Source organism: Artemia sp. Qi Xiang Cuo, chromosome 6 (assembly GCF_049724085.1).
Source record: "Artemia sp. Qi Xiang Cuo chromosome 6, ASM4972408v1, whole genome shotgun sequence".
Lineage (NCBI taxonomy): Eukaryota > Metazoa > Arthropoda > Branchiopoda > Anostraca > Artemiidae > Artemia > Artemia sp. Qi Xiang Cuo.
The window spans coordinates 81,501,580-81,514,959 of NC_142799.1; the positions used below are offsets into that span (position 1 = coordinate 81,501,580).

Sequence of the window (13,380 nt, forward strand, 5' to 3'; positions counted from 1 at the left end):
AACACTACTGAAATATTCCAACTCTTACATTTCAACGGAAGAAGTTCAAAATGAACTTTGAAAAATTAAGAGAATATAACTGTGAAAAGGTAACCCACGACAAAACACTACTGAAATATTCCAACTCTTGCATTTCAACTACAGAAATTCAAAATGAACTTTGAAAAATCAAGAGAATGTAACTGTGACAAGGTAAACCACAACAAAACACTAGTGAAATATTCCAACTCTTGCATTTCAACGAAAGAAATTCAAAATGAACTTTGAAAAATCAAGGGAATGTAATTGTGACAAGGTAAACCACGACAAAACACTACTGAAATATTCCAACTCTTGCACTTCAATGAAAGAAATCCAAACTGAAGTTTGAAAAATCAAGAGAATGTAACTGTGACATGGTAAACCACAACAAAACGCTACTGAAATATTCCAACTCTTGCATTTCAACGATAGAAATTCAAATGAACTTTGAAAAATCAAGGGAATGTAACTGTGACAAGGTAAACCACAACAAAACACTACTGAAATATTCCAACTCTTGCATTTCAACGAAGGAAATCGAAAATGAACTTTGAAAAATCAAGGGAATGTAACTGTGACAAGGTAATCCACGACAAAACACTACTGTAATAATCCCACTCTTGCATTTCAATGAAAGAAATTCAAAATGAACTTTGAAAAATCAAGAGAATGTAACTGTGACAAGGTAAACCACTACAAAACGCTACTGAAATATTCAAACTCTTGCATTTCAACGAAAGAAATTCAAAATGAACTTTGAAAAATCAAGAGAATGTAACTGTGACAAAGTAAACCACGACAAAACACTACTGAAATATTCCAACTCTTGCATTTCGACGAAAAAAATTCAAAATGAACTTTGAAAAATCAAGAAAATGTAACTGTGACAATGAAAACCACGACAAAACACTACTGAAATATTCCAACTCTTGCATTTCAATGAAATAAAAACTATATGCACTTTTAAAAAACAAGAGAATGTAACTGTGACAAGGTAAACCAGCACCAAACACTACTGAAATATTCCAACTCGTGCATTTCAACTAAAGAAATTCAAAATGAACATTGAAAAAACAAGAAAATGTAACTCTGACAAGGTAAACCACAACAAAACACTACTGAAATATTCCAACTCTTGCATTTCAACGAAAGAAATTCAAAATGAACTTTGAAAAAAACAAAAAAATGTAACTGTGACAAGTTAAACCACAACAAAACACTACTGAAATATTCCAACTCTTGCATTTCAATGAAAGAAATCCAAAATGAACCTTTAAAAATTAATAGAATGTAACTGTGACTAGGTAAACCACAACAGAACACTACTTAAATATTCCAACTCTTGCATTTCAACGAATGAAATTGAAAATGAACTTTGAAAAATCAAGTGAATGTAACTGTGACATGGTAAACCACGAAAAAACACTACTGAAATATTCCAACTCTTGCATTTCAACGAAGGAAATCCAAAATGAACTTTGAAAAATCAAGGGAATGTAACTGTGACAAGGTAAACCACGACAAAACGCTACTGAAATATTCTCACTCTTGCATTTCAATGAAAGAAATTCAAAATGAAATTTTAAAAATCAATAGAATGTAACTGTGACAAGGTAAACCACGACAAAACACTACAGAAATATTCCAACTCTTGCATTTCAATGAAAGAAAACCGAAATGAACTGAGAAAAATCCAGAAAATATAACTGTGACAAGGTAAACCACGACAAAACACTACTGAAATATTCCAACTCTTGCATTTCAATGAAAGAAATTCAAAATGAACTTTGAAAAATCAAGGGAATGTAACTGTGACATGGTAAACCACGACAAAACGCTTCTGAAATATTCCAACTCTTGCATTTCAACTAAAGATATCCAAAATGAACTTTGAAAAATCAAGCGAATGTAACTGTGACAAGTTAAAACACGATAAAATACTACTGAAATATTCCAGCTCTTGCCTTTCAATGAAAGAAAACCGAAATGAACTTTGAAAAATCAAGAAAATGTAACTGTGACAAGGTAAACCACGACAAAACACTACTGAAATATTCCAACTCTTGCATTTCAATGAAATAAAACCGAAATGAACTTTCAAAAATCCAGAAAATGTAACTTTGACAAGGTAAACCACGACAAAACGCTTCTGAAATATTCCAACTCTTGCATTTCAACTAAAGAAATCCAAAATGAACTTTGAAAAATCAAGCGAATGTAACTGTGACAAGGTAAACCACGACATAACACTACTGAAATAATCCCACTCTTGCATTTCAATGAAAGAAAACCGAAATGAACTTTGAAAAATCAAGAAAATGTAACTGTGACAAGGTAAACCACAGCAAAACACTACTGAAATATTCCAGCTCTTGCATTTCAACGAAAGAAATTCAAAATGAACTTTGAAAAATAATGAAAATGGAAGTGTGACATGGTAAACCAGGAAAAAACACTACTGAAATATTCCAACTCTTGAATTTCAATGGAAGAAATTCAAAATGAAGTTTGAAAAATCATGAAAATGTAACTGTGACAAGGTAAACCACAACAAAACACTTCTGAAATATTCAAACTCTTACATTTCAACTATAGAAATTCAAAATTAACTTTGAAAAATTAAGAAAATGTAACTGTGACAAGGTAAACCATGAAAAAAAACTACTAAAATATTCCAACTCTTGCATTTCAACGATAGAAATTCAAAATGAACTTTGAAAAATTAAGAAAATGTAACTGTGACAAGGTAAACCATGACAAAACACTACTGTAATAATCCCACTCATGCATTTCAATGAAAGAAATTCAAAATGAACTTTGAAAAATCGAGAGAATGTAACTGTGACAAGGTAAACCACGACAAAACGCTACTGAAATACTCCAACTCTTGCATTTCAACGAAAGAAATTCAAAATGAACTTTGAAAAATCAAGAAAATGTAACTGTGACAAAGTAAACCACGACAAAACACTACTGAAATATTCCAACTCTTGCATTTCAACGAAAGAAATTCAAAATGAACTTTGAAAAATCAAGAAAATGTAACTGTGACAAGGAAAACCACGACAAAACACTACTGAAATATTCCAACTCTTGCATTTCAATGAAAAAAAGCCGAAATGAACTTTGAAAAATCAAGAAAATGTAACTTTGACAAGGTAAACCACGACAAAACACTACTGAAATATTCCAACTCTTGCATTTCAATGAAAGAAATTCAAAATTAACTTTGAAAAAACAAGAAAATGTAACTGTGACAAGGTAAACCAAGACAAAACACTACTGAAATATTCCAACTCTTGCATTTCAATGAAAGAAATTCAAAATGAACTTTGAAAAAACAAGAAAATGTAACTCTGACAAGGTAAACCACAACAAAACACTACTGAAATATTCCAACTCTTGCATTTCAATGAAAGAAATCCAAAATGAACCTTGAAAAATTAATAGAATGTAACTGTGACAAGGTAAACCACAGCAGAACACTACTGAAATATTCCAACTCTTGCATTTTAACGAATGAAATCGAAAATGAACTTTGAAAAATCAAGTGAATGTAACTGTGACATGGTAAACCACGAGAAAACACTACTGAAATATTCCAACTCTTGCATTTTAACGAAGGAAATCGAAAATGAACTTTGAAAAATCAAGGGAATGTAACTGTGACAAGGTAAACCACGACAAAACGCTACTGAAATATTCTCACTCTTGCATTTCAATGAAAGAAATTCAAAAATGAACTTTGAAAAATCAAGAAAATGTAACTGTGACAAGGTAAACCACGACAAAACGCTACTGAAATATTCCAACTCTTGCATTTCAATGAAAGAAAACCGAAATGAACTTTGAAAAATCAGACCTTTGGAGGGGGGGGAGGGCCGGGGGAGGGGGTCATTCTGTGTCTCAATGCACAAAAAAAGTATAAAAAATGGGGGAGGGAAGGGGAGGGGAGGAGGGGAGGGGAGGAGGAGGAGGAGGTGGGAGGAGGAGGAGGAGGAGGGAGGAGGAGGAGGAGGAGGAGGAGGAGGAGGAGGGGAGGGGGAGGAGGGGAGAGGAAGGGGAGGAGGAGGGAGGGAGATGGAGGGAGAGGGGCCCCTTTGGGGGGCCAAAGGGGGGTGGGGTCCTTTGGGCCCCGGGGGGGGTCTGGGGGAACCTTGAGGGCCGGTGGGCCCTTTGGGAGCCCAGTGGACCTTTGAGGACTGGTGGCTTCCTTCGGAGTTGGGGTAGAGGGATTGGAACCCTTTGGGGTTGGGGTAGGGGGATCGGAACCCTTTGGGGTTGGGGTAGAGGACCTCATGACACTGTTCAATGGAACTTGTGTATTATAACGACCACAGAGTTTCACCCTCAAATTCTCTTCTATAATCTTCTTTTAGAATGTCTCTAACTGTTTCGCCGAAATAATTCCATAACCTGTCTAAAACGGTTTCGCCCAAATAATCCCTAAACGTAATTTCAGCGTGTTCCTTTTGTTTTTGGCATCTCTGCGCTAACGCATTTCAAATTAATAAGAAACCTGATTCCCGCAGTAAAACAATTCATCGCTAAGATGTTTCTTGGAGAACTGTTTCCATGGCGTTTGGTTATTAATATCTTTGGAGTTCGACCAAAAGAGTTGTTTCCGAGGCAAAGACATTAATGACTTGGATCTATTCCTGGAGAAATGTTGACAGTACCTGTCAGACACTATTAAACTTTGCCTGGAAACAATTTGATTAATGACTGACAGCACAGGTGTTCCAAATTCCCAATCGATTACGCAATCAATTTCTCAGAAATCCATCTCCCCTAGGGACTCTATGCCCATATTTGGTGTGCTGTCACGAGTAGCACCCCCCCTTCTACTCATATTCCCTTTTGGTCAGTTGAACATCGTTTTCATAATGCCCCGGAAGTTTCACCTTGGCACGTTAAGCCGTTCCAAAAATATTGTTTATGTGCGCTTTTGGCACCCTTTTGATGCCCTTTTCACCTTAATACTCTAAGCTTTACAAGTTGTTGCAGATGAAGTAGTAGTTTGAGTAGTTTAGTAGCAGTAGTAGCATAAGTAAAAGTAGCAGTGGTATTAGTGTCAGTAGTGACATGCAATATAACCTTTTTGTCAATTGATCTTCCCCTTTAAGTATTCTCCGAAAGTTTCAACTTAATACCCAAATCAAATCTTGAGATACGCCCTTTTGACAATCTGCATGCGTATAGTGTTTTGATTTAGTTCAAATTCCCCCTCAATATTCTGTGAAATTTATACCTTCATACGTATAGCCTTAATTGTACTAATATCATAGTAGTAGTGGTATTAGTAGGAACAGTAGTTGCAGTAATAGTGTATAATTATTAGTAGCAACAGTAGTAGCAGCAGTGTTAATAATAGTAGTAAGAGGTACATTTTTCCTTTTGGTCAACTGAACTTCCTACTCATCATGCCCCCGAAGTTTACTCTTGATATTATAAGCCGTTCCAAAAATACTGATTATATGCCCGTATCATTAATCTGTATACACATAGTATATTTTGATTTAGTTTAACTTTCCCCTCAACGTTTCCTCAGTTATTTTTTTCAATATCGTCAGCTTTAGTAGTACTGGCTACAGAAGTAGTAGTTTTAGTGATATTAGTGGTAGCAGTAATATTACTTATGGTAGCAGTAGAAGCAGTAGTATGTGTAGTAGTAGTAGCATGCAAATATTGCCTGTTTGGTCAATTGATTATCTGCCTCATCATTTCCTGAAAATTCCAAATTAATATACTCAGTCATTCCTGAGTTGCACCCTTTTGACAACCCATATACACATAACATGTTGTGATTTAATTCGACACTCCCCTCAACATTCACTGAAAGACTCATCTTAATGCCCTTCGTATTTTGGGAAAGTAGAAGTCAAACATGCAGACCTTTTCTCAATACCATATACTATATGTAAACAATGAACAAATTGCATAACTTGCAGCCCTTACCCTGAGGCCTTGGGGGAGGGGGGGTTGGCATCCTCAATCACATAATTACTCAAACTTTCAACAATGCTAAAAAATAGATGTCTTACAACTTTATTTGGATGTTTGTTTTGGGGAATGATGGGCGTGGGGGGGGTGGTTTCTCTCGAATCCCTTTGACTCTTAAAAAGGGCATTATAACTTTCAATTTAAAATCAAATGAGACCCATCTGAATTTAATACGACCGCCAATTCCATAAAAAACCTTACTTACCCCCAAGGCATAACATACAACCCTTGCCCCAGGGCTCTGGGGTGTTGTGTCAACCCCGGAGGCATTGTTATATGTTCTTTGGACTATTATAAACAAAATTACCATCGCACAATTTCAATCAGATGCGTTTGGTAAAAGAAGGGTAGTTGGGAGGGGGAGCTAGTTAACCTCCATCACTATTGACTCTTAAAAGGGAACTATAACTTCCAATTCTCAAACAAATGAGCTACCTCTAAATTTTATACATCCTTCACTTCCATAAAAACCTTATATGCCCTCAGGGCATAACTTACAATCCTTGCTCTGACGGCTGTGGAGGGAGGAGTTTCATGCTCAAGGACATACTTTCCGGACCTTTCAACTACGTTGAACAAAATGGCAGTCTCGGAATTTTGATCGGATGTGTTTGGGGAAATGGTGGGCGTGGGAAGGGGGTTAGTTGCTGCCAATCACTTTCGACTATTAAAAAGGGCAGTAGTCCTTTCAATTTCCAATCAAATAATCCCTTTTAGAAGCTTCTACGACAACTCTTTCGATGCGAAGTGCCCTGGTCTAAAAAAAATACCGTGTGCCAATATCATTCTTTACTTAGGCAGCGCTGTTGCGTTGCCTATGATCTGTCCCTTAAATCTGATTCTTCTCACTTTGCACTCATTAAGGGCAAGACAACGGGGATGGTGATTCACCAGTTGCTCATGGAGGTTAGTGATGCATTAGATAGTGGTCAGCATGCTTTAGGTATATTTCCGTATATGGACGAAATACACGTACCAACTAAAAGGGATCAGAAAAAAGATTTTCAGATATCTGAAATGCCACAATTTTCACCTCTAACGCTTAAAAAAGATGAATCCACTGTTTAATTCAACAGTTCGTGGCAAATAATTTGGCTCCCTTTTCCTACTAAATCCCGGTAAGTCGTACATTTGTCCGGAATTTAACCGTGCTGCCTGGAGTGATCAGACCTGTGTCCAGAATGCTACCGCATCTAAAATTCATATTTCCCTTTAATTTCATATTCCTCTTTTTAGTTGGAAGTAAAGTGCTTCGTGAAGCAGGGTCCCGTGTTGTTGAGCTCGATCCTTGTTCAGACGAAGAAGCAGTAGCAGAAGGCGCTTCTTTAGCTCTCTGGGAATATGAAGACTTTAAAGATAAGAAGAAGCATAAACCATATGTTGATCTCTGTCTTTTCGGACGCTCTAATGGGTGAGCTTTCCTGAGTGCTATAACAAATGAAATTAATAAACAGGGGCGCTTATTTAATAATACCCCCACATAGGTAGGTCTAGGGGGCCCACCTTCCTAAGATTCATTTAAAAGCAAGATTACGCCTATGTTTATATGTTATTGACTTGTCATTCCTACTAAGCCAAATAACCAAGACGAGGTTATTGACTAATACCTGCGCAGAGTTTGAGCTGTGGACTAGACACGTACATAAGATTATTTTTTGAGGGAGACGGGCCCACAAAATACAAGATTTTTTTTGTGGGGGGGGGGGGGTAATAAAAAAATTGTCTGATAATTTGAATAGGCTTAAGAAGTGTTTAGAAATTAAAAATTTTCTAGATTTTAGAATTTTTTGAGTTTTTGGATTTTAAAAAGATTGTTCCGAATCTAAGATTCAGACTTTAGATCTAATTTTGTTCAAGAATTTTAGATCCAAGATTGCCCCGAAAGATATCCAGAGGAATTTGAACATTTTGGCCTAAATTGTATTTTTTTGGCTTCATCTACCTTGGTAAAACTCTATGGCACACCACCAATGGTTGGTGCTGATTTGTTATTGCTACAAAACTGATTCGTTGTAAGACGGTATGGAACTTCCTTTGGGCTATGATCCCTCAGTAGAATTGATCATTCCCTCTTTCAAAGATTTTTGAGAAATTAGTTCACCGATGGGTATTCTTGCTTCCTTTGGTCGCTTCTTCGTTCTCAAAAATGGGTGAAGATCAGGCATGATTACAAAGTATTAAGGGGTATAATGATAAACTAAGCGAAAAGAAATGAGGAAATTTTTCAATCAATGAAAAAATAAAAGCGAAAACTTTGGACAAGTTGCCATTAGTGCCAAAGAATAAGTAAAAATGAAAAGGAATAAAACTAAAGTAAGAAATAAAATAGCGACAAATAAAATTAAAAATTATATGAAATTAAATAAATTAGAATTTATAAAATAAAAATAAATAAAAGCAGAGAATATAAACAAAATAAATGGAGAAAACAACTAAATCATGTGAAAAAATGAAATATATACTATTCAGTCAAACCTGGAAAAATATTCATAGATAAAACACACTTTTCAGGAATTTAAAGTTCCTTTAAATTCCCCGAACTATCCTTCTCCTGCATTTAAAACTAGAATTTTCGTTGTAACTGGATACCAATATATTTTTTTTTCATTTGTGAGACAACAGAAGCCGAGTCTTCATTTATACTACTACTACTACTAACTACTCACCACAGTACCAAGCCGCCCGAGGCCAAAACAGCTTCTCACGCTCCTCCTCCATCCCAATCTAGTCAAAGCATCCCTTTTTAGACCCTCCCACGAAGTTCCCATTTCCTTTAAATCTTTCTTTATGACGTCCTCCCACCCCAGACGAGGACGACCTGCGTTCCGTTTAGCCCTAGGTGGTTGGCAGAAAAGAACAATCTTCGGCAATCTGTCATCCTTCATCCGCACAACGTACCCTAGCCATCCTAACCTTTCTTTCATTATAGCCCTAGAGAGCGGTATTGAACCACATTTTTCGTACAGCCTATTGTTTGAAATACGGTCAGTCAGCTGGGTACCCAGAACAATCCTTAAGGAATTTCTCTGGAAAACATCTAGAAAATCTTCATCCACTTTTGAAGCGCCCATACTTCAGAGCCAAACTCGACCACTGTCATCACTGTAGCTTCTAATATTCTAATCCTGGTTTGCAGACTTATCTTCCTATTCTTTCAAACTTTTTTTAACTGTGAAAAAACACCCTGAGCCTTGGCTATCCTACTTTTAACATTTTTACCGCTCCAACTATCTTTACTAATTATACTAGGTAAGTGAAGCTTACCTAGTATAATAGTTATACTTATACAGTATAATTGAGACACATTTGTCTCAATTGCTGGATTAGGATGACAGTTTTTTTTTTTTTTTTTTTTTTTTTTTTTTTTTTCGCCAAGTAATTACCTCTAAAACATAATACATGAAGTATATGATGAAGTATAATTGACTAGTAATCTCATAGTGAATTGCAGAGTTTATCGTGAAGGCTAGTAAATCCGGTCATTGAAAACCATTTGAGGTTTTTTAAAGTGCCATCTGAGGTTTTTTTAAACATTTGAGGTTTTTTAAAAGGTTAAAAAAAAATTTCTTGCCCCCTGAACCATCTTAGGTCTATTCAAACCTGAAAACCGCAATTTTCTAAGCTTTTTCTTGAGGTTTTTTCAGAACTCTGTTATTAGGGCAGTACAAGTGTTGCCAAATTGAACCGTAAAAATTCTTGTAATTAAAGCTAATTACTTAACTTTACGTAGCTAATTGCGTAAAATTTCAAACATTAACAATCTCTTAATTCGCAAAGACAAGTACACCTTCAAAGGAAAGCTGGAAAGCTACCACTTCATAAATTGTTTGGTGCCATGTTTTCTTGCTTATTTTCTGCTAATTTTCTGCTAATTCGTGCAAATTTTATGCTAATTTTTTACTCACGTCTCTTTTTTCTAAGCTCGGTGCTCAATATTACCAGAAACCACATAACTGCATATGGAGGTGTTCTTGATTAAAAAATGAATTCTCAACTTTTTTCTAATTAAAATAAATAAATAAATCTGGCACGCTTTTCAAACAAACTCTTTACTAGCTTCCAACAATTTTTTGTTTTGTTTCTTCATCATGATTTTTTTTCAGAATTTAGATGTTCTATATATATATATATATATATATATATATATATATATATATATATATATATATATATATATATATATATATATATATATATATATATATATATATATATATATATATATATATATATATATATATATATATATATATATATATATATATTTTATATATATATATATATATATATATATATATATATATATATATATATATATATATATATATATATATATATATATATATAATTGGGTTTGTTTTTGTTCTTAATTTTATTGCGTATTGCTGCAATTGTGGCTCCATATTACCTATAGTCGTCAAACACAAAAATATATTTTGTAGGAAGAAAAGAAAAGTCGAATTTCATTTGATCAAAATTTAGAGCAACATAATTCTAGTTATTATGGTGTTTCTTTTATTCCAAGGTTTTCAAAAAAGAAACATGCATTGTAGGAAAAAAGGCAAAAGAATCACAATTCTTTCGATAAATGCCTTATAGCAAAATGTTTCGAGTTGTTTCCTTACTTCATTTGATTTCGTATTATTTTTATTGGGGTTCCTTATTTCCTAAGGTCATCTGCCCGGGATGAAGTGTATTTCGCGTACAAGGTGTCAGAATGCGAGAGGAGGTCAGATGCTGTATATTCGTGATGACTGGTCTTTTAGTATTCTCAGTGATTTGTCTGTATTTGATGAAGGGTTATGTGAGACTATTTTTGTTGAAGTTGTACCTTTGGGCTGTAATCCATTTCTTTTCGGGTCTGTTTATCGATCTCCGTCGGGTAACCCAAAGAGATTTTTTGAACTTTTTGAACCGCTGTTGAAAAATCTGGAAGCTTTGAAAAAAAAACGGTTATTATTTCGTGTGATTTTAATTTTTATCTTTTGAATCTCGATGTTGGAAATAATAAGGAGTTTTTAAGTATGATGTTGTGTTCTAATTTTTTTCCAAGTATTTCTCTGCCGACAAGAGTTACAGCTAACGCAGCTACGTTATTAGATAATATACTTTTCTCTCCTGTTTTATTAGATGATGAAAAATCGTCAGTAATTTTGTCTGCTATGTCAGATCATTATCCGCTGATGTTCTTTTAAATTTAGATAATAGTAATAAACAACATCGTGATTCAACAATAGATAATTCAAATAAGCGATATACATGGATTGATAGTAAAGTTCTACGTCAGTTAATTGGTGACCATGATTGGAGTTCGGTTTACGGCTCAGATGACGCAAATGCTGCGTTTTTAGATTTTATTGATCAAATGATGCGACTGCGGGTTCGGGCTTCTTCAACACGAGTTTCGCATGGAGAGTTTGCACAGAAACTTGACCCATGGATTACTGAAGTTATTTTGACATCGTTCAAACATAAAAATAGAAAATTTAAGAATTATTTAAAATTAAATACTCCTGAGTCGTGTGTAGAATTAAGAGTTTATGTGTATAATTTAAATTAAAATTTAATACAAGTGAATAGAAAAAATTATAAATAGAAAATTTTTGAGTATAAATAGGATATTAGAAAAAAATGGCAATTGATAAATGAAAAGATACGTCCTCATAGTCGTAAGAATACTAGTGTTAATTGCCTTGTTTTAAATGGAGAAAATGTTACAGAGCCCAATGAAATTTTAAATGCTTTTGGAGATTATTTCAGTAATATTGGTTCTTGACTTGCATTGACTATGAATATGCAACCGAATTTCCTTTCTGTTCCAGTTAATGAGCAATATTTAGAACATTCGTTTTGTTTTTCTGAGATTAAGCCTGATAAGACTGAGAAAGTTGTTTTGAAGCTTAAACGGAGTTTTTCTAAGGACGAATTTGGATTTTCGGCTCAAACCGTAAAGCAAATAGCGTCAATCATTTCACCTTTGTTGGCACATATTTTTAATCTATCCCTTATGCATGGGGTTTTTCCTGAGCTTTTGAAAAAAGCAAATGTTATAGCATTACCTAAAGCTGGAAGTTCAACTGACCCTTCAGATTATAGAGGCATTTCTCTACTTTCGGTTTTCAGCAAAATTTTGGAAAAACTTGCAAATAGTCAATTACAAAAATATTTATTTGATAAGAAGATTTTACACACGTCTCAATATGGTTTTATAAAAGGAAAGTCAACTGAACTGGCAATTCATGAGCTTTTACTAAATATTAATGATTCACTAGATGATGATCAACACCAGTTGGCGATTTTTCTTGATGTCGCAAAGGCTTTTGACACCGTAAATCATTCGTTGCTTCTTTTTAAACTAAAGTCTTATGGGTTTTCAACACAAGCTGTTAAATTTTTTTCATCTTACCTTTCTGGGAGACGACTAGATTGTGTTGATAAATTTCGTGATCTCCGTTCGTATACCTTTCCAATAAATTACGGAGTACCTCAGGGCTCTGTCCTCGGGCCTATTCTATTTATTCTTTTTCTAAATGACTTGCCAGAAGTTTTGCTTCTTTGTCAAATTATAATGTTTGCTGATGATGTAGTAATTTTTGCTTCTCACCGGGACCTATCAGTTCTTTTCCAGGACCTCGAAAGTACGTTACTAACTGTATCTGATTGTTGTTCAAGGAATTTACTAGCTCTTAATGAAAAAAAAAATGCCAATATATGTTATTTTCGCGAACTGGATCAGTAGTGTCATATACCTTCTCTCTTTTCTTGAATGGTCTTGAATTAAAACTGGGAGATCAGTTCAAATATCTTGGGATTATTTTAGATGAAAATTTGTCATTTCATAAACATGTATAAAAGCTGCCGTTAAAAATGTACCAAAATGTTTGCCTCCTAAATAATCTTATTCATTTCTTTACCAAATCCATTATAAAATCTATCTATTATTAGTTCGTCCACCCATATTTGCTTTATTGCATTTCGGTTTGGGCATCTACCTTTCCGTCTGTTTCCAAATCTCTCCAAAAACTTCAGAATAAAGCAGTAAGGATTCTTTTTAATGTTGATTGCAGAACTTCAGTTAGACACCTATATGGGACTTCAGGAATTTTTTCGTTGGACCAACTTCATTTAATTTCTATCTCTAGTATTTGTCACGATTATTAATATAGTAATATACCTATAAGTTTCTCCGGCATTTTCTCAACTAATTCTCAATTTCATAATTATCCTACTACGCATCGTTCAGACTTTTCGTGCGAAATTCACCCCACATCGAGAGCGGGATTCAGCATCCGTCACACTGGCCCAAAAATCTGGAACCCATTTCCAGCATCAGTTCGAGAATGCAGCAACAAGTGA

At 34.6% G+C, this 13,380-nt stretch overlaps 1 protein-coding gene across 1 annotated transcript in view; it reads left to right on the plus strand.

Moving 5' to 3' along the window:
• LOC148951657 (cytosol aminopeptidase-like) overlaps positions 1 to 13,380 on the plus strand; it is a 45,204-nt gene that overhangs the window by 1,882 nt on the left and 29,942 nt on the right. The window contains exon 2 of the mRNA XM_089091177.1: positions 7,261 to 7,435. Coding sequence (XP_088947303.1) covers positions 7,261 to 7,435 — 175 coding nt within the window. The remainder of the gene's footprint in view (positions 1 to 7,260; positions 7,436 to 13,380) is intronic.